Source organism: Coregonus lavaretus (genome assembly GCF_964263955.1).
Source record: "Coregonus lavaretus genome assembly, chromosome: 2".
NCBI classification, from domain to species: domain Eukaryota; kingdom Metazoa; phylum Chordata; class Actinopteri; order Salmoniformes; family Salmonidae; genus Coregonus; species Coregonus lavaretus.
Genome location: NC_139989.1, coordinates 45,216,422 through 45,243,678, shown reverse-complemented (window position 1 = coordinate 45,243,678; position 27,257 = coordinate 45,216,422). Strand labels below are relative to the sequence as shown.

The following is a 27,257-nucleotide window of genomic DNA, read 5'->3' as shown; positions in this document are numbered from 1 at the left end:
TAAATTTAATAATTTAATATGCCATTTAGCAGACGCTTTTATCCAAAGCGACTTACAGTCATGCGTGCATACATTTTTGTGTATGGGTGGTCCCGGGGATCGAACCCACTACCTTGGCGTTACAAGCGCCGTGCTCTACCAGCCGTAGCTCTACCAGCCGTAGCTCTACCAGCTCTACCAGCTGAGCTACAGAGGACCACTAGTTATAGCAGCTTAAGTAAATAGTAATAATAAATAGTAACAGCAGCGGTGACCGTGATGTGTGTTAGCGTGTGTGTGTGCGTGTGTGTGTGTGTGTGGAGAGAATCAATGCAAAGGGTCTCTTAAGGTGCAGGCAGGTAGACAGCTAGGGTTTAGCTGTGCAATGGCCTGGTGGTAGAAGCTGTCTCAATGGCCTGGTGGTAGAAGCTGTCTCAATGGCCTGGTGGTAGAAGCTGTCTCAATGGCCTGGTGGTAGAAGCTGTCTCAATGGCCTGGTGGTAGAAGCTGTCTCAATGGCCTGGTGGTAGAAGCTGTCTCAATGGTGAGAATCTAAAGCGCTTTTGGAATCCACAGGGAAAATGTGCATCGCAACTGTGGTTCATTAATGTTCTTATTTCCCATTGTCTATACAACAATGCAGTGCAATCAAATATTTATGGTGTCACGCACGTCTTCTGTTGTTTGATTGTGCTGATAAAAAATGTGTAGAGACCGTGATTCATATTGGATTAGATTCCTCGGCGGTCATTGGGTTACTTTTTCTGTTTGCATTTATTGCTGGGGTTCTGATATTTAAATCCCAGCACCACCGTAGGTGAGGATGCGATCTCTTCCATATTGAAGACTGGGCTGGCTGGCTGGGGTAGTGTAGATGACCTGCTGTTCATCCAGTGGGATGCCCTGAGGTGATAACCTACATCACCAGCTATTTGTCAGGCTATCAAGTTAACCTTGAAGACGTGTCAAGTAGCACAGCTAGAAATATCTTCACAAGACTTGATATCATTTTTGCTAAGCTTTTGATCTAAACAATATTTTACCCATTGTGCTAGTTTGAGAGGCTAATGATGATCACTAAAGACAGTGTTTGGCATGTAAGCTAGATACTGTAGCAATATACAGTACCAGCAACTCTAGTCCCTCGAATAACTATCTATCCCAAACTGCTTCAATCTGCATACTTCCATCTCTCTTTCCTTCTCTCCTTCCATCTCTCTTTCCTTCTTTCCTTCTCTCCTTCCATCTCTTTTTCCTTCTCTCCTTCCATCTCTCTTTCCTTCTCTCCTTCCATCTCTCTTTCCTTCTCTCCTTCCATCTCTCTTTCCTTCTCTCTTTCCATCTCTCTTTCCTTCTCGCCTTCCATCTCTCTCTCCTTCTGTCATACAGTAATGCACTTGCTCCTCCCTCACTTATCTCTCTCTTCCATCTTATTCGTTGATACAGATGTGAGTACAGCTTCCCACTATCCATCTTTCTCTTCTCTCCGCCTTAACCATCTTTTCCCACGTTCCTGGGTGACACTGTCGGAGACCCACCAGCTGTCGCACCTTCCCTCGGTCTGAGACCCACCAGCATTTGGTCCATCCATCTATCCATCACCCATCACTTGGTTTCAATTTCACACAAAAAAAATATATAGATATATATACTGTGTATTTCACAACAGCACACCAAAATCCACTGTAAACACTACTCTGTGCACTATTTCAGCACCATTCCTGTTTTCAATTCCAGACATCAGCTATGAAAATATCTTATTCCCCCTCAGCTCTCTGTCTCACTTATGATCCTACTGTATAGGTAAGCAAATGGTTGACTTGCCAACTGCATTAGCGGCATTTGGCCTTGTATGAAAGAGAGAGAGAGAAAGAGAGAGAGAAAGACAGAAACACCCTCTTTTACGTTTCCCATACCCCCATCTCGGTCTGTCCATTCTCCTAGGCTTACTATACTGAACAAAAATATAAATGCAACATGTAAAGTGTTGGTCCAATGTTTCATTAGCTGAAATAAAATATCCCAGAAATATTCCATACGCACAAAAAGCTTATTTATCTCAAATTTTGTGGACAAATTTGTTTACATCCATGTTAGTGAGCATTTCTCCTTTGCCAAGATAATCCATCCACCTGACAGGTGTGTCATATCAAGAAAAATGTGCAGTTTTGTCACACAACACAATGGCGTGTGCAATTGGCATGCTGACTACAGGAATGTCACCAGAGCTGTTGCCAGATAATTTAATGCTCATTTCTGTACCATAAGCGTTGTTTTAGAGAATTTGGCAGTACGTCCAACCGGCCTCACAACCGCAGACCACGTGTAACCACGTCAGCCCAGGACCTCCACATCCGGCTTCTTCACCTGCAGGATCATCTGAGACCAGCCACCTGGTCAGCTGATGAAACTGAGGAGTATTTCTGTCTGCAATAAAGCCATTTTATGGGGAAAAACTCATTCTGATTGGCTGGGCCTGGCTCCCCAGTGGGTGGGCCTATGCCCAGTCATGAGAAATCCATAGATGAGGTCCTAAGTTATTTATTTCAATTGACTGATTTCCTTCTATGAACTGTAACTCAGTAAAATCATTGAAATTGTTGCATGTTGTGTTTATATTTTTGTTCAGTATAGTTCCCCAAGCCTTACACCACATTTTCTCAAGCTCTCTGCTTCAACCTTTTATTTGACCTCCTTCACTCTATCTCTCTCTACCTTTTCTCTTCCCAGCTACGGGGCCTCTCCTTGCTCCTTCACGCCTCCAGTCTGTGTTGCTGTCTCATTCTGTCTGCTACGTTTCCAGCAGCTAGCTTCTTTATCTCTGTCCTCTCCACTCACCTGCTGTCCATCTTTCCCCCAAGATGACCTCTCAGGAGGAGAGGTTGTTCTTTCACCATCCCTCTCCTTCTCCCTCTCCTTCTCCCTCTCATTCTCCCTCTCCTTCTCCCACTCTTATTCTACCATATTCTCAACCAACATTGTTTCAGCCCATTAAACAACAGACACAAATCTGTTTGGAGACGGAGACTTGCATGGCCTTGGATGTGGCTCCATTTCTCTCTCCTGGGCCCCGTGTTGGCTTCTGGCCTGGGAAATCCATTTAGCCGCAGCGGCACAAGCCTGTGTTCCTGGCGCATGGAGGGCACCTGTACTTAATGAATTATACCTTCAGTCTGCATGTATACTCCATCCGCCTCTTTATAAGCAATAAAATACATAATGTTTACACGTATAAGACGGGCGGGTGGTGTATCATAAATATTTATATGTGTGTATGTGACGTTCTGGCTCCGGGACTCTTAGTTGTGAGCCAGGGTTGTCATTTTCTTTTGGGTGTATTTCTATGTGGGATCTAGTTGTTTCATTTCTATGTTTGGGTTTTATGTTGATTAGTCATATGACTCCCAATCGGAGGTAACGAGTGTCAGCTGTCGGCTCGTTATCTCTGATTGGGAGCCATATTTATACTGTGTGGTTTCACCTTGGTTTTGTGGGTTTTTGTTTCCTTGTTGCTGTTAGTCTATATCAGTATTGGACTTCACTTTCGTCATATTTGGTTTGTTGTTTTTGATCGTGGTTTCTTATTAATAAAGTCTACGATGTTCGCTCAACACGCTGCGCTTTGGTCTCCTCCTTTCGACGATCGTGACAGTGTAGGATATACTATGGGGTCAGTGACACGTATGTATGGCCGTGGCACAAGGGGCAGGGCCAGTGGATGTTGTACGTGTCAATAGAGATGTGTGAGGTAAATGTGATTTGACTGTCCAATGCCATCTATCCTCCATGGTGTAATGAGAGGGGATAGAGGGGGATGAATGGCTGGCTGGTGGCCCTAGTGTGTCATAGCGGGTCATGTTTACTGGTGGACCCTGTTGACGCAGGGTCAAACGTGGAAGGGTGAGCAGAGATCATTTTTTATCCCCAATGGAACCCGTTGTGCTGTAAGCACATGACGTCAGTTGGAATGCCCAGCGGACGACCTCATTCCGGGCTGCGTTTTTTTGGTTTCTGGGAGCCCATTTTGTACAGCTGTATTTGTTCAGGTTGAATAAAAGTTGATTATGCTGCAGAAAGAATAGTCCAGTCCAGCAGCACAGTCCAAACGCGGATTCCAGCCGGCTAAGATAAAGCAGGACCAGATTGCTTCATCCCATTAGACATGGCTAAAGTGAATAGAACGAAAAGGGGTGGGTGAGAAATGTCATGGGGATGAGCCTTAGAGGGATCTAGTGGAACTCTGTCATGCCGAGGTAACACTCTCTGTCTGGTGACAGTACAGCTCTCTCTCTCTCTCTCTCTCTCTCTCTCTCTCTCTCTCTCTCTCTCTCTCTCTCTCTCTCTCTCTCTCTCTGCGTATGTCTTTTCTCCCCATCTTCCTGTTCCCTCCTATCGCACCACGCTGATCCTGTCTCCAACTTCCCCACTCTTCAAAGGAAGCAACCACTCCTGCTCTCTGTCAAACCTCTGCATCTGTTTTCCCATGAATGAACCAGCATTGATCTGATAGTGGTAACGATGAGAGCCCTTTTGTTGCACCAAAAAAGCCAAAGCCGCTTCATTTGTGAAGAGATCATTGTTTAAGACAACAATGAAATACAGAGGTTCAAGTCAAACAGATAAAACATCGCTATTTTTTTTCTTCTCTATCACTCTCTCTCACACACACAGTACACACACACTGTACCTTGGCAGCCATGATCATGGAGGAGCCGCCGCGGACCCCCAGGATGGGGATGTGTGTCTGTGCGGAGATGAAGTCCAGGATCTGGGCTATGGCCTCCTGATCTGTATCGTCCCCGAACACCACGCCCTGCAGCCAGTGCTCTGTCATCAGGTCACAGATGCTCTTGATGATGCTCTTAGGGTCCGTCTCATTCATGGTGAGCACCTCCACGTTGGGCGCCAGCGGCATGTGCAGGAAGTCGTCCTTCTCCCTGGCGCCCGCCAACGCCACCTCGCTAGAGTTGCCCACCAGCACCACAGCGATGCTGAGGCCCTGCACCAGCTTGGGCAGCACCTGGTGGTGTGGGGGCTGGGCCATGGGGATGTAGTGGGCCACGCCCCCACCCTTGTCTCTGCGAGAGTGACAGGCGGGGGGCAGGTGGAACATGCACAGCAGGAGGCCCAGGAGGGACAGGGACAGGGAGGAGAGGGCCGCACGGCGCCGGGGAGGACGTCTCACCTCCTGGGGGGGCAGGGGCGTGGGGGACGCTCGCCTTTCCTGAGGGTGGGAGGGGCTGAGGCAGCCGCAGACAGGCATAATGGAGGAGAGGGAATGTAATACCTGGGGGGAGGGAGGAGAGAGAGAGAGAGAGAGAGAGAGAGAGAGAGAGAGAGAGAGAGAGAGAGAGAGAGCGAGAGAGAGCGAGAGAGAAAGCGAGAGGTTAATGTGGCCCATACACATTGATTGACTTAAGTGGATTGACAAGAGCCTATAACATGAATCAGTGTATATCACTAACCACGTTTCCATCTACAGTTTTTATATGAGTAAAGTCATACCGTATAAAAAAAAATCACTACAGCTGTGATAGAAACAGGAAGTTTCGGTACAATTTTATAAATGCATTGGTAAAAGTAATTATGTGAGAAATGGTGGTGGAAATGCCTTTATGTGCAAATATTGATATAATAATCATCATATCGAAGTAAACTTGGAGTCACGCGATGATATGTTGTGGTTCTCCCACTATGACTCGGAAAACCATTCAGTTTATTAAGCTATAGATTATGATGAACATCAAAGGGTGGTGAAAGTGCACGGTGATCTTGATGCTCCTTTCCAATAAATACAGAGGGTCTTATTCTGGTGACATGATGATTTATGCTTGACTGCCGTTTGACATCTGCGAGCTGTTGGCTAGAGTGCACGTGCCAAGACCAGAGTAAGAAAACATTTGCTATTTAACACATCCGTTTTTGTGACAAAACTGTCAGTAGAGTTGAAAATGTGATAGAAACACATTGAACTTTAGATTTTTATTTGGTACATGAACACTTAAGCGAAAAAGTACATTTTGTGTGCACTATGTCATCACGCACTGACTTTTATCCGTAAAAAGTCTGTTCGGTGGAAACACACCACTGTTGGGAAAATGTGCATATTTTCGCATTGAAAATCTGTCGCCAATTGGATGGAAACCTAGCTAGGACAGGTTGCATATTACATACATAAATAGTGCATAAACACACACACACGGAGACAGGGTATCCATACACTCATACTGATCAATATTTCATGAGGTGTGTTTTCAAGCAGGATAATGGTCTTTATTATGGATGACATAAACTCTCCCGCTGGATGGGTGGCTGAATCCCTGACAGGGAGGGAAGAGGAGAAATAGAGAAGGCTGGAGGAGGAGGGAAGATGGGAATGCAAAGGAGAGAGGGAGAGTTAGGATGGGAGAGAGAGAGAGAGAGAGAGAGAGAGAGAGAGAGAGAGAGAGAGAGAGAGAGAGAGAGAGAGACGCATGTTGACTGAGGAACTGGCTTGATGAGATGAGTGAACACTGGCTCCCTGATACACAGACAGAAAGATGGACAGATTCTGAGGGAGGGAGTGATGGATGCCCCGAGTGAATAACAAGTCTCAATACCCCCCTCGCATCTTCACCCCTCCTCCTCTCTTCCGTCCTATTTTACCCCAACACTCATTTACTCTCCATCCCTCCATCCACTTCCCTCCAACGCTTTACTTGAATGACCACATACTGTATCTCTATTGGGCTTTTTTATAGACCTTCATTAACAGTGATGCAGAGGGAAGGAAGAAGAGAGATAGAATGAAACAAAGTGAGAAGAAAAAGTAGTTCAACATCTCCTATTTTAAAAACTATACAGTGAGCTCCAAAAGTATTGGGACAGTGACACATTTTTTGTTGTTTTGGCTCTGTACTCCAGCATTTTGGATTTGAAATGATCCAATGACAAGTGCAGACCGTCAGCTTTCATTGGAGGGTATTTTCATTTAGACCATTTAGAAATTACAGCACTTTTTGTCCCTTCATTGTAGGGGAGCAAAAGTATTGGGATAAATTCACTTACGTGACACTTATATGTGTATTAAAGTAGTAAAAAGTTTAGTATTTGGTCCCATATTCATAGCACGCAATGACTACATCAAGCTTATGACTCTACAAATTTGTTGGATGCATTTGCTGTTTGTTTTGGTTGTGTTTAAGAAAAAAAACACATCCAATAGAAATGAATGGTAAATAATTTATTGTGTCATTTTGGAGTCACTTTTATTGTAAATAAGAATAGAATACGTTTCTAAACTCTTCTACATTAATGTGGATGCTACCATGATTACGGATAATCCTGAATTAATCATGAATAATGATAAGTGAGAAAGTTACAGATGCACAAATATATCCCCAAGACATGCTAACCTCTCACAATTACATTAACAGGGGAGTTTAACATTTATGGGGGGTATGATATTTGTGGGTGTGTGAGTGTGCATATCAGCGGCTCCTAAATATTGTGGGCGTTGTTGTAATAGTGTCTGTGTGTGTGTGTGTGTGTGCGTGTGTGTGTGTGTGTGTGTGTGTGTGTGTGTGTGTGTGTACACTCACTCACCATTGAACAAAAGCAAACGCTTAAAAGGCAGAGGGAGTAAAAAGAACAATCCTGAACAATACAACAAACAAACTCTATAGGAACGAGACAGTGAGCAAGATATAGAGTGAAAGAGAGAGAGGAGAGATTGAGAGGCTGGGGGATGAAAGGGGGAGGTATGTAGAAATGACAAAAATACTTATTTAGGATAACTAATTGCTGGAGGTTCGTCAGCACTAATTACAGGTCCCTGTGTTAATTGTCAATTGCCCACTCCTCTAAAGAGAGAGGGAGAGGGAACAGGGGAGGGAGGGAGGGAGGGAGGGAGGGAGGGAGGGAGGGAGGGAGGGAGGGACAGAGAAGAGCGACAGAGGAAAAGAGAGAATAGAAATACAAATGGAGGGACACCAAGAGACAGAGAAAGAGATTCATGGAGAGAGAAAGGAGGAGGGGAGAGAAAGGAGGAGAGAGAGAAAGGAGGAGGGGAGAGAAAGGAGGAGGAGAGAGAAAGGAGGAGGGGAGAGAAAGGAGGAGGAGAGAGAAAGGAGGAGGGGAGAGAAAGGAGGAGGGGAGAGAAAGGAGGAGGAGAGAGAAAGGAGGAGGGGAGAGAAAGGAGGAGGGGAGAGAAAGGAGGAGGGGAGAGAAAAGGGAGGAGAGAGAAAGGAGGAGGGGAGAGAAAGAGTAAGAGGGAGGATTGTCAGCTGGAGAGGGCTTTGATGAAAAGCAAGTGAGAGGGAAGAGGAGAGGGGAATGGCAGCAGATAGACTGAGAAAAGAAAGAGGGATGGGAGAGAGGGGGAGGAAAAGGAAGAACGAGAGAGAGGGGGAGATGCTCTCTTTGAATCTGTACTTCTCTAGCAGCACTCAGTTTCCATGGCAACAATTAAAATAGGCCTCTCCACACACTGTTGATGGACACAGAGATATATACGCACACACACACACACACAAACACACACTGCCCATTCCCACACATTGATGTGCCCTGGCATATCGCAAACTCTGATAAGCAATCAATACACCCTTGCAATGGGTCCATTTTACACACCGATTCTTTTCACGGGCAAATTAACATAGACACATTTCACACACCAACACATATTACACATATATACACAACGTCCATTCAGATGATGAACCAATGAAGTTCTATAATTCCCAGAAAGTCACTTAAAGCACACAAAGGTTGATCACATAATAGAATGAGAAGTCTAAGAGAAGACCCCACAGCAAGCCCTGAAAACATGTCTCACGCACCATTTGGTTTATTTAACGCACCAATGCACACTGCGATATCTATTACACACCGATGGACCCCTACATAGGCTCCCACACTGATACCAGCCTAGGGGCTAAACTCTGCAGCGCTCGGCCCATGTGACTAAAACAGCCCCGACCCAACACTGAATCCAAACGACCGACTAATTAGGAATGTGTGCCGACAGCTACTGGTGGTTACCTCAGTGAAAAACCCAGGTAATAAGTGGGACTAAATGGACTATAAAAAGTGTAATTACCATTAACGAAATCTTGGGCCAACATGGCACAACTGCTGTAGAGACACTGTTAGGATATGAGGCATGACGCATATATTATGGCTCTGTAATTGGACGCCTTCGTCAGCCATAAATCACACAATTACAACTGGCACTGGGCCGGGGTGGTGGTGGCGAGCACACCTTGTCAAAATAGCCCGGAAATTAGACGGACACTTGCGTTTACGCACAGACATAATAGAGCACCATCACACTGGCAAAGGACAACCGTACCCACAAAATAACAGTAGCACAGTACGCGCTCTCTCTCTCTCTCTCTCTCTCACTCTCTCTCTCTCTCTCTCTCACACACACACACACACACACACGGCCGTGCTGTTGTGTTTCCTGGAAATTCATAATATGGAGAAGCTATCAAAAGCTTTCCTTTATAATTAATGCACATTTGCTTTCTACAGTGACAAAACAAGTGATATTGGGCAAAGTATACAATACAGGGGAATATTGACTTCCAGTATTATCCAGAAGGTAAGGTTTGTCTGTGACAGCAGCATGTACTATCAGGCCCCTGAGGGGATGAGCTGGCCCCTAGAACACAGGGCCAAACCGCTGAGAGGAGTGAACTAACTGTAGCTCAATTGGTAGAGCATGGCGCTTGTAACGCCAGGGTAGTGGGTTCAATCCCCGGGACCACCCATACGTAAAAATGTATGCACACATGACTGTAAGTCGCTTTGGATAAAAGCGTCTGCTAAATGGCATATTAAACTATGTTGGCTCTAGTGGAAAAGTACGTACATGGCCTTTAGCTGGCTGCTGGGAGAGGAGGAGGGGGGTCTATCTGAACCTGAGGTCTGGACGTGGTGTATGTTCTGCAGCAGCCACTCACAGCCCCTCATTACCATACACAGCCAGGCATACATTCACATTTACCGAGAGGCATTGAGTGTATAATGGTGTCTATTTCAAGAGAAAGGATGTTGGAATGCCAATCGCTGTCTCTCTCTTCTCATTATGTGTCAGGACTGACAGTCGTGATATTTGCATGAATACGAAGAACAAATGCAATATCTCATTTCTATTGCCTGCTTTGATATTTAGGAGAGTGCGGAGGACAACAACAAGAGACTATCACTCATTGAGTCTAAACTGTTTATGACCCGTGTATTCATACACAATCTTTGCCCGGAACTCATACTGCAGTACTGAGAAATTGTGTCAAAGACCCAAACATTTTCTCCAAAAGAAGCCATGAAGTTTGTATCTTAATCTGTTTTCAGGTGGAGAAGGATTCTATTTCTGGCTTGCGCACGAAACCCAATATCCGTGGCTTGTCTTTGAATATCAAGTGTCTTTAAGGAGAAAAGTACTTAACAATGCCTGAAGTTGAGTAATGTGTTTTGACACAACCATTAAGGTAAGCAGTTGGTCCTGTAATCACTCTTAGAGTAGATTTCTATTTACACCTACTCTTTTGATGGAAGGAGAAAAGTTAATCTCCTCCCTGACTTGTGGGCTCACTGCCCCGTATGCTTATCAGTGTACGTGAGCAATTCCACTTTAGCTGGCCTTTTTTCATTTTAAACATCCTTTACGTGTGTATGATTTCACAGTGTTGCCTTTTGGAATGGTGAGAATACCAGAGTGCCCCCATGCGAATAAGGGCCCTGGCCCCTGTAATCACTTTAAATGTGTTTTATTGACAGCTTTTCACAGACTAGAGCCGCAATAATCTGTCCTCCTCCATCCATCTCATTCCAAGCTGTTATTTTTGGAACCAGGATCCTGCATTTGGATTAGTAGGTGTGCAGGGTATTTCCTTTGTGTGTCTGTCTGTGTGTGTGTGTGTGTGTGTGTGTGTGTGAAGGAGAGACAACAGTGTGAAAATATTGTATTTGTCCTTCTTGCGTGCAGGGATATAAATAGGTCTGAATTGAATTTGGTGCTGGAGCAGTTGCCTAAAAGAAGATATGGGGACATAGCTACCTGCTCAAAATCCGCCTCCCGTGAGTGAAAACCAACAGCTCTTGTGTACAGTCAATTTAATCAAAATCGTACCCTGAAATATGCTCAGGCAAGAGCACGACCTAATCCAGTTCAGTACTGTGGTGTCCATGTCTGTCTGCATTACACCCTGTAAAGCCAGAGGACAAAGGGACAAAGGGAACAAAACATCCCAGCCTCTGTGCTACTAAGACTTACTGTACTGTTGCCAAACAACATTCGCAAAACGACAAACTAACAATTGAGGATGACAACTGTATTCTGTTCCCAATGGCTACTATGGCTTTGAAAAAGTTCACTTACAGAATGCATAGATACAGTGTCGCAACTGATATTCAAAAGGCTTGGACTGTAATATTGCTTTGGTTACGGATTGGATGGATGGTGACCAGGGTTTTTCAGTATAGTGTGTGATAGCTTCTGTTTAGTGTACCAGAGCAATAACAGCAGCTATCACTTGACCTGTATCAAATTCCTCACAATTCTATCTTCAATAATGGCAAAATAGTAATACATTACTTTGTTCTCCAGTCAGGTGAATGACTGATGGATTTAATTTTCAAGTATTCATTTAATGTTTTAATTAATGGATTTTGATTCACTGTAAGCATTAATTCATGGGACATGTCATTTGGAGACTACGCCACATTTTGCGAAGGTGTGAGACAGATTACATTATTAAAGGGTGTAATTCAGCGCTGGAGCATCTGTTTTGGCAGCATGTCTAAACCCTTGTGAGCGTCGCTGGAGACTAGGATTCCAGTTAAGTATCTCTTTTCCGTGGTTGTTTTTATGCATGATCATCACTATTTCTTGCAGGCGTAAGGCTGTCATGCCTGTCTCCAGCCGTCTTCCAGGGCCGTGTGCGCCTCCGCTCCCAGCAAATGATGAGACTCCCCACGGGGATAATGACATCTAGGAGCGCTTTCCAATGGATGTCCCATGTTTAATCCCACCCAGCACTCAGCCACGAGGCACTCTGCAGAGTAAGCCTCAGCTCCGTCGACAGCACCCCCACATCTAGAGCTGTCACTCCAACATGGTATCTGTGTGACAACTATCGTAATGTTTCAATCAAACACACTTTGTTTGTATTGTTCGTTGTATGGTTCTAAGAGACCCGCCTCCATTAACTACTGTAGAAGAAGCAGTGCTTGTCCTGGACAGGAACTCACCGGAGCTGAGTACCGGCACCTCAAATGTTCTACTGCTTGAGCTCCTGTTCCTCTTACAGAATATTAGCTCAAAAGTATCGTGGAGCTCCTGCACCTAAATATAAACAGTAACAGCACCCAAAATGAGTACCGGCACCTATTTCAGTCCAAATCAAGCAATGATAAGAAGCACAACACAAAGTAAAACATATTTGACAATGTACTTTCTGTACTCTTTATCAAGTTATCATCTAGAAATAGAAAGTCAATTAAATAATGGTGATTAATTGCATTGTATTGCCACACAGTATAGGCTGATGATTCATAGCTAGCCGTACAGAACAAAACTTTTCATAAAATGTAGTTACATACCAAATGGAATAGCTTACATATAGTATATTCATATATGCAAATATACGCAAATGACGGTACAAAAATAGAGGCCTGTGTGCAAAAGGTGATGTGAATCCCACCAGGTCAAACCCTCCTGAGTTATCTGTGGCAGTAGTTACGACTACCAGAGCACTTCATTTGCATCACCACAGTCAGTGAAGTGAGTCCGCCAACACCTTCAATTATGAAACAATTATCATTCATGAGTTTGCTTGTGAAAAGCTGTAAGATTGAATTGCTGTTAGTCGTCCTCTGACTGAATTCATGAAGCGCTTCCTATTCGCTACGCTCCACAGGGCTAATTTTCATCTGCTGGCTCATCCCTGCTCTCTCTGGGACGGTGTCAGTTGTACTCACAGACACCAAAAGGTCATAAATTAGCAATAAGGACCGTTGAAGTAGACATGTTGTTAAGCAACCTGGTGGTACCTTCAAGAGGAGCTTTCAAAAAACACAGTTTTGCATATAAATATGCATTTCTGCCTTTCGAAAGGGAAAGGTGGAGAGTAAGTCCCCCTGCCCACCTCTTTTCATGAATGGCCCTAAATATATGTAGCAATTGTTTGTGTTTGAAAAGCAAATGTTTCACATTAGTCGTGTGTTGAAAATAGCCAGGGGACAAAAGCACCTGAGCATCAGCATCATAATAATCATGTTGTGTGTGAATGTGTTTTGATATCATCAACTGACACAAATGTAAACATCATCAAAGTGTCACGATGTGAAACCTGTGCGTCTACGTCACTCTCTGGCCTAGCGGCATCGTCAAAGCCCTTGTAGCTGTTTTGTGTAATATAATGGTGTTGACCCTAATGGCTGTGGGCCTCCCTATTGAGTTATTATTTTTATGCAAGCACTAAGCTCCCAGACTCTTTCATAACACTGTCAGCCCAGCGCGCCCAACTCTCAGAAACATTTGAGGAGCATATTTTATTCACTCGTAGCAGAGTACAATTCATAATATGGCTCGACTGATTCACAGTTTTAATTAAAAACTAGCCTTAGCGCCGGTGGTAACATCCTGATGTATTAAGACCCGACCTCATCCACCCAAGACTGAGTCCACAGTGGGCGAGGGGGTGGGGGGAAGGTGGTGGGCAAAATGCCTAGGAGGGGGGAAAGTGCTTTGTTTCACACAGCAAGGGGGTACAGTAGTCAGTCAGTGTGTGCGGTAACATTCATGACAGATGGCTTTGGCAAGTTTTGTTTTAATAAAGAATAGTAAGAGAAAAAATGATACGCAGTGTATATATAGAACAGACACTGTTGGGGAATGGCCAGTGCAGCAAATTTCACATGAATTGATGGAATTTGCTTTGGTCTGACAGTAATGTTAAGTTTATGTCATCCTCCCATTTAAATCACAGCTACAACGGAATCCCTTGATGCAGAGAGATTTTAATTAAAAATGGTGAGAGAGAGTGTGTGCTGGCAAGAGAGGGAGGCAGATTGAAAGAAAGAGAGAGAGTTATAAAGATAGAGATAGAGAGGCAGGACCAAAGTTAGATCAGAGCGGTGATACACAAGAGACAGAGGGAATAGAGGGAAAGAAGAGAGGGAACAGTGTGAAAAAGAGAATGGTGGCAGGACAGAGGAGATAAGTGAAGAATGCGTATTCAGGGTAAAATGAAAACAGGAAAAGTTTAAAGTACATTTCAACTTCCCTTATTCCTTACTTTCCTCTCTATATAGCTCACTGTACATTTTGGGGATTTTTTCCCCCATTCTGCTCACAGTACAGGTCAGATTTTTTACAGTTTGTTTGTGTGTGTGTGTGCGCGTAACTGCGCATACATGCATGCCTTTCTCTATTTTCATTCCCCCTTCTCTTCTCCACATCTCCCTTCCTCAGTCACTCTCACAGTAATTCTTTAAGGTTTGGCACACACTGGCGATGCAGACCACAGCCAAACACACAGCCGTAAACAAGCACACACAGACACACACACCCACATGCACCAACACTTTGACTGATGCATATGTATACAATGCAATATAATCCATTAATGTACACTATACAATGCCCTTACCTTAGGTAATGAACATGTAGAAACACACTCACACACTACCCCAGCCAGCCATCCTTAACCATACTGCCTTCTCAATTACACATTCTTTACCTCGGACACAAGGCCACAAACACGGTATCTAGATCAGGGCTTGGCAGCTCGTGCCCTAAGGAGCCATGGGGGATTATGTTCCTCGTATCCCCGACTTCATAAGACACATCAGTTCTCCTCCTCAACGAAGCCCAATCAATGGCAGCAACATGAAAGGTGGCTGGTTAGCCCGCCCCACAGTGGCTGGCCCTCTAGCATGCAGCCGGGCTCCTCGTACTCCTGATTCAGCTCTGGGAGGGCTGGGGGAGCTGGAGCCAACCACCACCTGGAAGGAGCCCTCTCCTCTGTAAACCCAGGGTAAACCTTTAATTGGACATCATACATGTAAATGTGAGTGAAAACAGGATAGCAGGGTGTCAAGACTTTGAAACTTTTCTTACTTTATGCCTTATGCATGTTTTTGTATGGCCTTGTTAGATAGTGTCCATTGATCTTTAAGAACTTTTAGAGGGATTATGGTGGCAACTCTTATGTAAATCATCATTGGGCTTCAGCCATTTTCCGTTCACCTGTGTAAAGCTTTTGAACATTTTCTACTGGCTTTTAAACTGATCACATCCGCAACACTCCCTCATGTCTTCACATTGCACTTGGCTGATCTTCATCACGGTCGACACAGTGCAATATACCACGACTTTCTTTTCCTGGAGGTTTGAGCCAGAAAAGCCCATCTATCCCACACTCACAGTGTGAGTGTCCATTGATCTTAAATGACTGGATGGGTGTCATGACTTCCTCCGAGGCTGCCTCCTCTCCTTGTTTGGGCAGGCTTCGGCGTTCGTCGTCACCGGCCTTCTAGCCACTGCCGCTCCTCATCTATTCATTCCATTGGTTTTGTCTTGTTTGTTACACACACCTGGTTCATATCCCCTCATCAGTACCTGTATAAGTGTTCCCTCTGCCCCCTTGTCTTTGTGTGTGATTGTTTATTGTGGAGGTTCGATTAGCTCGGTGGAGCTCTTTGTTATTTTGTATCGCCGGGTTATTTTCACCCGTGTGCTTCGTTGTTTTCCAGTGCGCCTGTTTTCCGCACTGGAGTGTTTGACGCATTGCTGCGTACTACTGTGTTTCAGAATAAACCTTTTATTCTGTGATTTGCCCTCCTGTGCCTGACTCCTTCAAATCACTCACCACAATGGGTAGAAGGATCATTAGGCTAATGCTATGGTGGTAGCTATCTAGTCTGGCGGTGTGAATGTATCAGGGTCTGGCAGTGTGAACGTATCAGGGTCTGGCGGTGTGAATGTATCAGGGTCTGTTGGTGTGAACATATCAGGGTCTGGCGGTGTGAATGTATCAGGGTCTGGCAGTGTGAACGTATCAGGGTCTGGCGGTGTGAATGTATCAGGGTCTGTTGGTGTGAACATATCAGGGTCTGGCGGTGTGAATGTATCAGGGTTTGGCAGTGTGAACGTATCAGGGTCTGGCGGTGTGAATGTATCAGGGTCTGTTGGTGTGAACATATCAGGGTCTGGCGGTGTGAATGTATCAGGGTCTGGCGGTGTGAATGTATCAGGGTCTGATGGTGTGAACGTATCATGGTCTGGCTTGCGGTGTGAACGTATCAGGGTCTGGCTGGTTGTGTGAACGTATCAGGGTCTGGCGGTGTGAACGTGGCCTAATTATCTCAGCTTTCGAGGTGGTGAACATTTGGGGCTGTGGCTTCATTTAGCACTCTGTCGTCTTCCTCTAGGGGCTTTATTTAAAGCCTGTGTTCTCCACCTCCTCCACCCTCATACTTCCCCCACTACACCCCATTCCAGCTCTCCTCTCAGCCACCATCTTTAACTCCCCCCCCCCGCGCCCCTCTTGCCCCCCACCATCCCTCTCTGGTCATGGTTAATTAATTGCCAAGCTGTTCACTGCCCATGCCAACTGTAACATAGACAAACACTCGTTGATACGTTGATACCCACATACATTCACGCTCGCCAGTATGCATGTTTTTGAATATTTTTTATTCTGTACAGGCTTCCTTCTTTTCACTCTGTCAATTAGGTTAGTATTGTGGAGTAACTACAATGTTGTTGATCCATCCACAATTTTCTCCTATCACAGCCATTAAACTCTGTAACTAAGTAACTCATGCAAAGAATTAAAGCGCAATTATGTGTTTTATCTCCAGTACTCTGCCATGATTGTCAGTTATGTAGCTGCTCTACTGATAATCTCAGTGCGTCCTTGCTGGGATGACACAGTCAGTCTACTACCGGAGAATATTAACACCAAACACAAACACATTGGTTCACCGTTCCACGGGAGCGGACAGTACACAGCATACCATAATGTTCTGAATAATGGCCAAGTCTACCTCGCTCCTTATTCTACTGAACCGCTTAGGCGCAACAAACACAAGTCCAACATTTATCGGAAACTGTTAAACTACCTGTTCACTACCCTCCTGCTCTCCGGGGATGTGCAACTCAATCCTGGGCCCAACATCACGGAGCCAGCGATACGCACCGGAGTGGAGGGCGGTGGATGGCCTCGTCCACTGATCGTCGCCGCTGTGGAGGTGGGTGAGTGCTATGGTCCTGTGGTTTCTCTCGACTCACCCGGCTCCAGGATGGATTTTGACTCTTCAAACATACCAAAGTCGCTATATGCGATCCCTGACTCTGCTTCTGGTATGCAAGCTGTTTTAATTAGTTTCCCGCATCCAGTGCAGGCGGGAGGGATTGTTAATTGCGCTACCGAACTGCCCCTAATCAAAACGAAACAAAACGGCCTAAACCCAGCCGTCAGAAAACACAGAAAATTAAATTTATTTCAATGTGTCAATCACTCTCGAGTCATCTGGGACCCACGAGCTAAGCCCAAGGGACTACTAGGGGGGCACTTGAACATTCGTAGTGTCATTCCAAAAAGTGATCAAATTCAACATCTACTCACAGACTCCAACCTTGACTTTCTCTGCCTCTCAGAGACATGGCTCCATAGAAACTCTCCATCTGCTGCTTTGATTGTGCCTGGCTACAATGTTTTCAGGAGAGACAGGACTGAAGGAAGAGGAGGGGGTGTGATGATTTATATTAAAGAACATATCCGATGTAAACAAATTGAGTGGTCATGTGATAATGAACTAGAATGTATTGGCCTGAACATTACACTGTCTCCCCAAATGTCTTTTACCCTCATTGGAATGTATAGGCCACCTTCCACCAAAAGTGTGTTTTTTGATCAGTTTAATAGCATGCTTAGGGAATGTGATTTTGGGAAAGAGGTCATCTTAATGGGAGATTTTAACATTAATTATGAAGACAAGTGTTGTAGGAAAACCCTCAAACGGATCACTAATACCTTTGACCTTACACAGCTAGTTAAAGGGCCAACCAGGGTGACTTGTTGCTCTAAAACACAGATTGATTTGGTGTTCAGTAATAAACCAGAGAGAGTGACTAAATCATTCAATATGGTTACTGGGCTATCTGATCATAATCTGACACTTATAGCCAGAAAGCTGTCTAAGAGCAGGTTTAACCTCTCTACTGTTAGAAAGCCTGATCAACTAAGAATACCTAAGAGTGAATTAAGCTATTTTGAAAATGCAATTAAGGGAATTAACTGGAATGATCTCTTGTCCTATGCAGACGTGGAAGCTGATAGTCAAGTTTTTCTATCCACAATCCAGACTACATTAAATGGTTTCCTAAAGAAAATCAAATCCAAACCTGGCCAAAAGAGCACTCTTCCTTGGCTAAATGGAGAAATCTGGAAATTGATGAAAGAACGAGATTATTATCTAAAAATAGCCCTAAGATCCAAATTAGAGCATGACAGACGTAGGTTTACCATGTTGAGAAATAAGGTGATGAAAGAAATCAGACAGGCCAAGGCAAACTTTTTTATTAACATAATTGGTGAAGCAAAGGGAAATTCTAAACTGATCTGGGAGAATCTAAAAAAGTTAACAGGGAAAGACCATAGTAACACTGCAAAAAGACTAGAAATCATGGTGAATAACAATCTAACACAGGATGCAGTCGAAATAGCAATAGCCTTCAATTCCTACTTTATTGACTCTGTCAGGGTACTGACACAGAACCCCTCCACTGGTTTCTTGGGCTCAGTGCTAGTAAATGATGCTCAACCTGTCTTCATCATAAGGGAGGTTTCTGAGTCAAAGGTAGACAAGGTGATTAGCTCACTAAAGAACTCTAAAGCCAAAGATGTGTTTGGGATGGACTCTACCTTTCTTAAAAACTACAAAGAGTCACTCATTGGCCCCATTACTAAGGTCACCAACACATCTATTGGTCTCGGGGTGTTTCCAAGGGTATGGAAGTCGGCCATAATAACGGCCATCTTTAAATCAGGCGACCCTGCTGATGTGAGTAACTACAGGCCCATTAGTATACTACCTGTGGTGTCAAAGATTGTTGAAAAGTGTGTAGCAGAACAACTGATTGCCCACCTCAACAACAGCCCCTTCACATTACATTCCATGCAGTTTGGCTTCAGAGCGAAACACTCCACAGAAATGGCCAACTGCTTTTTTCTGGAAAATGTGAAGTCCAAGATGGACAAAGGGGGCGTTGTTGGGGCTGTGTTTCTGGACCTAAGGAAGGCTTTTGATACTGTTAACCATGAGATTCTCATCACAAAATTGTCCAAGTTCAACTTTTCCCCCGATGCCTTGAGATGGATGAAATCATACCTTGAAGGCAGAACTCAGTGTGTCAGAGTGAGCAATGAGCTGTCGCCCACTCTTAGCTATGATGTGGGTGTGCCCCAAGGGTCAATACTGGGGCCCCTCCTGTTCAGCCTGTACATTAATGATCTGCCTTCTGTCTGTACTGGGTCTGAAGTTCAAATGTATGCAGATGATACAGTGATATATGTGCATGCAAAGAGCAAACAACAAGCTGCACAAGAACTCACTACTGTAATGGTCCAGGTTACAAAGTGGCTCAGTGACTCGTGTTTGCATCTCAATGTGAAAAAAACTGTTTGCATGTTCTTCACAAAGGGGGCAACAGATGCTACTGAGCCAGAAGTCTATGTGTCAGGGGAGAAGCTCCAGGGGGTATCTGATTTTAAGTACCTTGGCATCATACTTGATTCCAACCTCTCTTTTAAAAAGCATGTGAAAAAGGTAATTCAAATAACCAAATTCAACCTAGCTAATTTCCGATTTATACGAAATTGTTTGACTACAGAGGTAGCAAAACTGTACTTCAAATCTATGATACTCCCCCACTTAACATACTGCTTGACTAGTTGGGCCCAAGCTTGCTGTACAACAGTAAGACCTATTCAGTCTGTCTACAAACAGGCTCTCAAAGTGCTTGATAGGAAGCCCAATAGCCATCATCACTGTCACATCCTTAGAAAGCATGAGCTCCTGAGTTGGGAAAATCTTGTGCAATACACCGATGCATGTCTTGTATTCAAGATCCTAAATGGCTTGGCTCCCCCTCCACTCAGTATTTTTGTTAAACAGAAAACCCAAACATATGGCAGCAGATCCACAAGGTCTGCCATGAGAGGTGACTGTGTAGTTCCCCTAAGGAAAAGCACCTTTAGTAAATCCGCTTTTTCTGTGAGAGCTTCCCATGTCTGGAATACACTGCCATCAGACACACATAACTGCACCACATATCACACTTTCACAAAATGCTTGAAGACATGGCTAAAGGTCAATCAGATTTGTGAACATGGTCCCTAGCTGTGTGTTGCCGCTTTCCATGTCTGTTGTCTGTAACTTGTGAGGTGTGGAAACACTTTGTTGCTTTTATGAATTTTGTCTTGCTGCTTTTTGTTCTATGTTGCTCGGTCTGTATGCTACGTCTTGTTTGTCCTATGTTGCTATGTCTGTATGCTATGTCTTGTTCTATGTTGTTATTGTCTATATTGTAATTGTTTTTAATAACCTGCCCAGGGACTGCGGTTGAAAATTAGCCGGCTGGCTAAAACCGGCACTTTTACTGAAATGTTGATTAATGTGCACTGTCCCTGTAAAAATAAACTCAAACTCAAACTCAACTCAACTCAAGTCACCATTGGCCTCATGGTGAAATCCCTGAGCGGTTTCCTTCCTCTCCGGCAAATGAGTTAGGAAGGACACCTGTATCTTTGTAGTGACTGGGTGTGTTGATACAGTGCCTTGCAAAAGTATTCATCCCCCTTGCCGTTTTTCCTATTTTGTTGCATTACAACCTGTAATTTAAATTGATTTTTATTTGGATTTCATGTAATGGACATACACAAAATAGTCCAAATTGGCGAAGTGAAATTAAAATAATAACTTGTTTAAAAAAATTCTAAAAACTAAATAACGGAAAAGTGGTGCTTGCATATGTATTCACCCCCTTCGCTATGAAGCCCCTAAATAAGATCTGGTGCAACCAATTACCTTCAGAAGTCACATAATTAGTTAAATAAAGTCCACCTGTGTGCATTCTAAGTGTCACATGATCTGTCACATGATCTCAGTATATATACACCTGTTCTGAAAGGCCCCAGAGTCTGCAACACCACTAAGCAAGGGGCACCACCAAGCAAGCGGCACCATGAAGACCAAGGAGCTCTCCAAACAGGTCAGGGACAAAGTTGTGGAGAAGTACAGATCTGAAACTTTGAACATCCCACAGAGCACCATTAAATCCATTATTAAAAAATGGAAAGAATATGGCACCACAATAAACCTGCCAAGAGAGGGCCGCCCACCAAAACTCACGGACCAGGCAAGGAGGGCATTAATCAGAGAGGCAACAAAGAGACCAAAGATAACCCTGAAGGAGCTGCAAAGCTCCAGAGCGGAGATTGGAGTATCTGTCCATAGGACCACTTTAAGCCGTACACTCCACAAGCTGGGCTTTACGGAAGAGTGGCCAGAAAAAAAGCCATTGCTTAAAGAAAAAAATTAGCAAACATGTTTGGTGTTCGCCAAAAGTAATGTGGGAGACTCCCCAAACACATGGAAGAAGGTACTCTGGCCAGATGAGACTAAAATTGAGCTTTTTGGCCATCAAGGAAAACGTTTTGTCTGGCGCAAACCCAACACCTCTCATCACCCCGAGAACACCATCCCCACAGTGAAGCATGGTGGTGGCAGCATCATGCTGTGGGGATGTTTTTCATCAGCAGGGACTGGGAAACTGGTCAGAATTGAAGGAATGATGGATGGCGCTAAATACAGGGAAATCTTGAAGGAAACCGGTTTCAGTCTTCCATATATTTGAGACTGGGACGGAGGTTCACCTTCCAGCAGGACAATGACCCTAAGCATACTGCTAAAGCAACACTCAAGTGGTTTAAGCGGAAACATTTAAATGTCTTGGAATGGCCTAGTCAAAGCCCAGACCTCAATCCAATTGAGAATCTGTGGTATGACTTAAAGATTGCTGTACACCAGCGGAACCCATCCAACTTGAAGGAGCTGGAGCAGTTTTGTCTTGAAGAATGGGAAAAAATCCCAGTGGCTAGATGTGCCAAGCTTATAGAGACATACCCCAAGAGACTTGTAGCTGTAATTGCTGCAAAAGGTGGCTCTACAAAGTATTGACTTTGGGGGGGGTGAATAGTTATGCACACTCAAGTTTTATGTTTTTTTGTCTTATTTCTTGTTTGTTTCACACACAAAAATATTTTGCATCTTCAAAGTGGTAGGCATGTTGTGTAAATTAAATGATACAAACCCCCCAAAAAATCCATTTTAATTCCAGGTTGTAAGGCAACAAAATAGGAAAAATGCCAAGAGGGGTGTAATTAATAAGTTCACCATGCTCAAAGGGATATTCAATTTTTTTTACCAATCTACCAATAGGTGCCCTTCTTTGCGAGGAATTGGAAATCCTCCCAGGTCTTTGTGGTTCACTGCTCGACTGAGGGACCTTACAGATAATTGTGTGGGGTACAGAGATGAGGTAGTAATATAAAAATCATGTTAAACACTATTATTGCACACAGAGTGAGTCCATGCAACTTATTATGACTTGTTAAGCACATTTTTACTCCTGAACGTATTTAGGCTTGCCATTACAAAAGGGTTGAATAGTCTCAAGACATTTTAGCTTTTCATTTTTTATTAATTTGTAAACATTTTGAAAAACATAATTCCACTTTGACATTATGAGGTATTGTGTGCAAGCCAGTGACAAAAAATCTAAATGTAATCCATTTTAAATTCAGGCTGTAACACAACAAATTGTGCACTGTACGTGAGTAGCGTCTGTATTTATCAAGGGTGACGTGCGTCCCGGAAACTATGAAGCAGGTAATCCACATTACTTGGCAGTTGAACTTTGTTGAATTTGGGACACTTTGCACTGAGGTGTTTAAGCAGCCACAGTGTTTGAAATGTGTTGCTTGCATGGCTGAGCGGCGGTTGAGAAGAGATTCAAAATAAGTTCTGACAATTATTCTGTTTGATTCCCAGATTTTAAAAAAGTCAGGAGGGGGAAAAATCTAAATTAAATACTGAAAATATTGCATGTATTCAACCTGGGGTTTGAAACTCAGTTGCGTTGCAGTTAAGCAGAGGTTGTGACTAAATAGAAAATGACAAGAGAAACAGAGTGTTCCCTATAATACTGTGGTTAGACTAAATCTGTGCAAATTAATCTGTGGGAAGGCAACATCCACAGAGCAAAGCGGTGGTTCTGTACTTTTATAATCCAACATTTATAAACATTATTCATTAGCTCTCAACCATATTTGGCTTCAGTAATCAATGAGAGTTACACGTGAAATTGATTGAATACATGCAATTATTTACACCAGAGTGCTTTAAATTATGATGTTGTGCTGCATTGGCTGTTCTCAGATATTATAGTATCACACACTTTGACGAGCGTGTTGAGATTGAACCCTCCTGTTTTCAATCATACTCGATGCTGGTTACACTTCTATACACTGTAACATCCTTGGGCGTGTCATCGTTTCATCAAGACATCGCTCCCTCTCCCTAATATAGGACAGAGAGAGGCTAAACCAGTTATTCCTCTCAGTGGTAAATATATGTCTGCAATGCCCAACACCCACAGCTCTTTGCTGCCACGTATCACAGATCTTGACAGTAACTGGAAGGTAATCAGGGGAGAATTAGGTTCCTATTGGCAGTTGTGCTGGGAAACTCCAGGGGGCAATTTTCCCTAACACAGTCCAATCAATAACTTCTAATATTATCTACTAGTCACATCAATCCTTCTGATTCCTTAGGGTAACAGAGGTTGCTGGCTGGCGGGGTTACTCAAGCAAAGTGTCCATTAACTATAACATTTCAATACCAGTGAGAAGAGATGCTGGACTGTGGCAGTGTTAGCCTCAGAAAAACCTGCACTTCAGGATGGACAAGGGTCACTCACTTGGTATATTTGTACTGTACATTTCATGGTTGTGACATCATAAACTGGCTTTTAGGAATGTAAGTGTTTTGCTTGATGGATATGGCAACCTTATAATGTAGGAGAACAAAGAGTAATGTACAGAATACTGTATGTAGACTATTGCATCTACGAAAATATCCTATTTCTTTGATAGGATGAATTAAACCACAGTCCATCTCAAAGCTTTAATTTCTCCCCAGAGACCACTGCCTCTGTAGTTAAGCCAAGGTAAAACATTTGAATAACATTACTTTCACATTCTGAAGATTTATGACCGTAGAAAATGCTAAGGTAATCCCATACAGCAAATATAGAACTTGTCATGGCCTTTTCAAACTGAGTGTGTTCCCTATAAAGCTATGGTTAGTCTGTGAACGTTCCTATTGATGCATCATGCAATATCCACACAGGTTGTGAAGTTTAAAGTTTTTGTTACTTCAAATACGTATGGGACATTTTAATAAAACTAACTCCCTGTGGCTCAAATTAAGTGCAGCAAGGCCTGGTTTTGTATGTACAGCACCAGAACATCATTGCTGTGTAACAAACACAAACTGTATTTTGCTGATATATAGAGATATCTGAAGATGCTGACCTACATTATCATTGAATAGCAGAATGAGAAGAAAACATTCTTCACATAAAAAAATAACAGCCTTTGGGTGGAGAGGAAAATAGGTACAGTAACTGTTCAAAGCTATCAATGTATATGTAGGCTTTTCCATACATACATACATACAGCAACTGGAGCATCAACATACATCTCTGAAGTCTCGACATGGCAGTTTCCAAAGAAGTGCCTGAAGGTAACAGATGTCACCAAAGCAAATGTGGAACGCAATGCTCAGCTAATGATTGGGTCTCGAAGCGGTTTTCCAGGTGACTTATGTTCCTCTGTGGAGACAAGGATGAGTGAAGGTGTATTGATTCCTGTTGACAATTCAATCAATTCTATGCGCAGCCTGACATGTGTCAGTTCAATCTAAAAAGGTGATTGTGGTAGATCCAATTAATATTCATTGATAGCATTACCTCTGCAATAAAACCTATTAAAGCCAATAGTTTCCATATAATTCTACAATACCCACTACATTCTTCAATAATTATTAGCCAGATGTATGTTGAATATACTCCACAGATCCTAACCCAGAAAGACTACACAGCAATCGTTTGTTCTTATACGTCCCCGAATAATATTCACAAATAGGCCTACAATATTGGAATAGTATTGTTGATGATCCAATACACCCCACGCCATACTCTCACAAGCCATCAAACACAAGCAATAGAACCATTCTATTTCCTACTCTACTATATCTAGACCTATGTACACATCTACAGAAACTTGAAGAATAGTCTTAGTCTCTTCACTATCCTTCCCTCCTCCTTTATGCTAACTCGTCTCAGGATCTCCATTTTGCCACCTTTTGTGGATACGTTAAAGAAAATCTCTCTCTCTCAAAAACAGAAATGTCAATTATTGAGTATCCTACCAGAAGACGCAAACTGGCTATTCAGCAAAGAGGGGAAAGCAGTATAAAACAGTATGAAACACTGGAGCAGGTGTCAAGATATAGGCAAGATATAGATCTCCATGTGTAGTAAGTCTTACCCATCCTTTAATTAGGTTGTATGGTAAGGGGGAGGGCAGAGTGTGCTTATTTTAGAATATTTCAGACTATTTTAGAGATCAAAGGTTGTAGCTGTATTGTATTGTATACGCAACTGCATGTGTCTACCTCTGACGTGTGTTTGGGATCTATGTTTGTATGTGCTGCCCGAGAGTCTATTTTTAAACTGCTTTGATGACTTAGTAAAATAAAACACAATTTTAAAAGGTTTCCTTTCCATCAGTTCAAACTGCAATCTATTCTCTTGCTCTCCATCTGCTTCGGGACCGTTCTCTCCATTAGTCAAAAGAAAAATGACTAACGCAAGAGCCAAGCCGCAGAGCATTGAAACATAACTGTGCATGGTAATGATAAAGGCTACAGTAATACAATAAAGAGAAGAAATCCCATTTGTAATAGGTATTCATGAGCTGTAGATAAGAATTAAAACAGATCTATGAACTAGAATTCTGATAGACCAATATCCTTATTTGAACCATTATTCTAAAATGTCCTAAAATGTCCTATTTAGTTTCTAAGCTTCATAAAAGATCAGAGAGAACAAAATAATTGAATTTAGGCCTAATAGCCTCATGTAGAAAAATATTGCTATTCAAAAAGGCTTAAACACACTCAATGTAAAAGTAGGTGGAGTTGAAACAGAGTAGTGAAACGGGTAATATTATTCAATAATAATGTTGATTTAGTTATGTTCTATATTAATGCTAGTTCTAATAATGCGACATGAGCCGTCAGTAACACTTCTTTACTGTTACAGGGACAGTAAAGAAGGCCGTTGTAAGGGTGGTGCTTTTCAGTTATAGTAGTGATAGTGTAATAGCATTTGTAGTGTGCTCACATCTACAGCCCCTGAGAGAAGAATTTAGTTTTTCAGTCTCACACTATGTAGTGGCTCAGTCTCTTGAAAGTCACGCCAGATTAACAGTGCATGGAGAAAAAGACGATAGGAGGGTGGAAATGGGGAGAGCGTACGTTCAAAGTCAAAATGATAGCGAGAGTAAGAGGATGCTTATGAGAGGGAACGAGTATTGAGAGAGAGAGATGAGCTGAACGCATTGCAAAGAGGGAAAAATGGAAATATGATAATGGCTCCTCTGGTTGATAATAGCTGTTTATGGGCCATTATTTACCGTTTCTGTATTCATATACATAGCGAGTCCAATCTCAGTCGGACATCAGGGAATAACAAATGTCTTCTTTCATCTTATTACACATAACAAAACACAGACACACATAGGCCTACACACAAACAAGCACTCACAAATGGGCACACCCTTTTGCCACAAAATCTCATTCAACAAATCCTTTAAGAGCTATGCAAATGAAGCTAGTAGTCAATAGCAGCTGAGTCAGGTTGAATAACCACGTAAAGCTCACACACTGATGCAGTCCATTGATCAAAAAGTGCACCACGCTGAAAGCCTGAGCCCCTTTCCACCACAAGGCCTGCAGGTCCCACCCTGCACCACTACCACCACAAACCATCTCCACATTGATATGTTTATGCTGGAGATGACAGTTTTATGGGACACCAAAAATTTGTAAACTTGGAGATGTTGTTGAATTTGAGATTACAGTGGGGGAAAAAA

General features: G+C 43.2%; 1 protein-coding gene across 1 annotated transcript in view; it reads right to left on the bottom strand.

Annotated features, from left to right (window-relative positions):
• The window catches only part of LOC311105152 (glutamate receptor ionotropic, NMDA 2B-like), a gene marked incomplete at both ends in the record, with an annotated part of 77,474 nt that overhangs the window by 48,416 nt on the left and 1,801 nt on the right, over positions 1–27,257 (bottom strand). Inside the window, 1 exon segment of the mRNA XM_084147194.1 lies at positions 4,667–5,266. Within this exon segment, the coding sequence (XP_084003320.1) occupies positions 4,667–5,266 (600 nt within the window).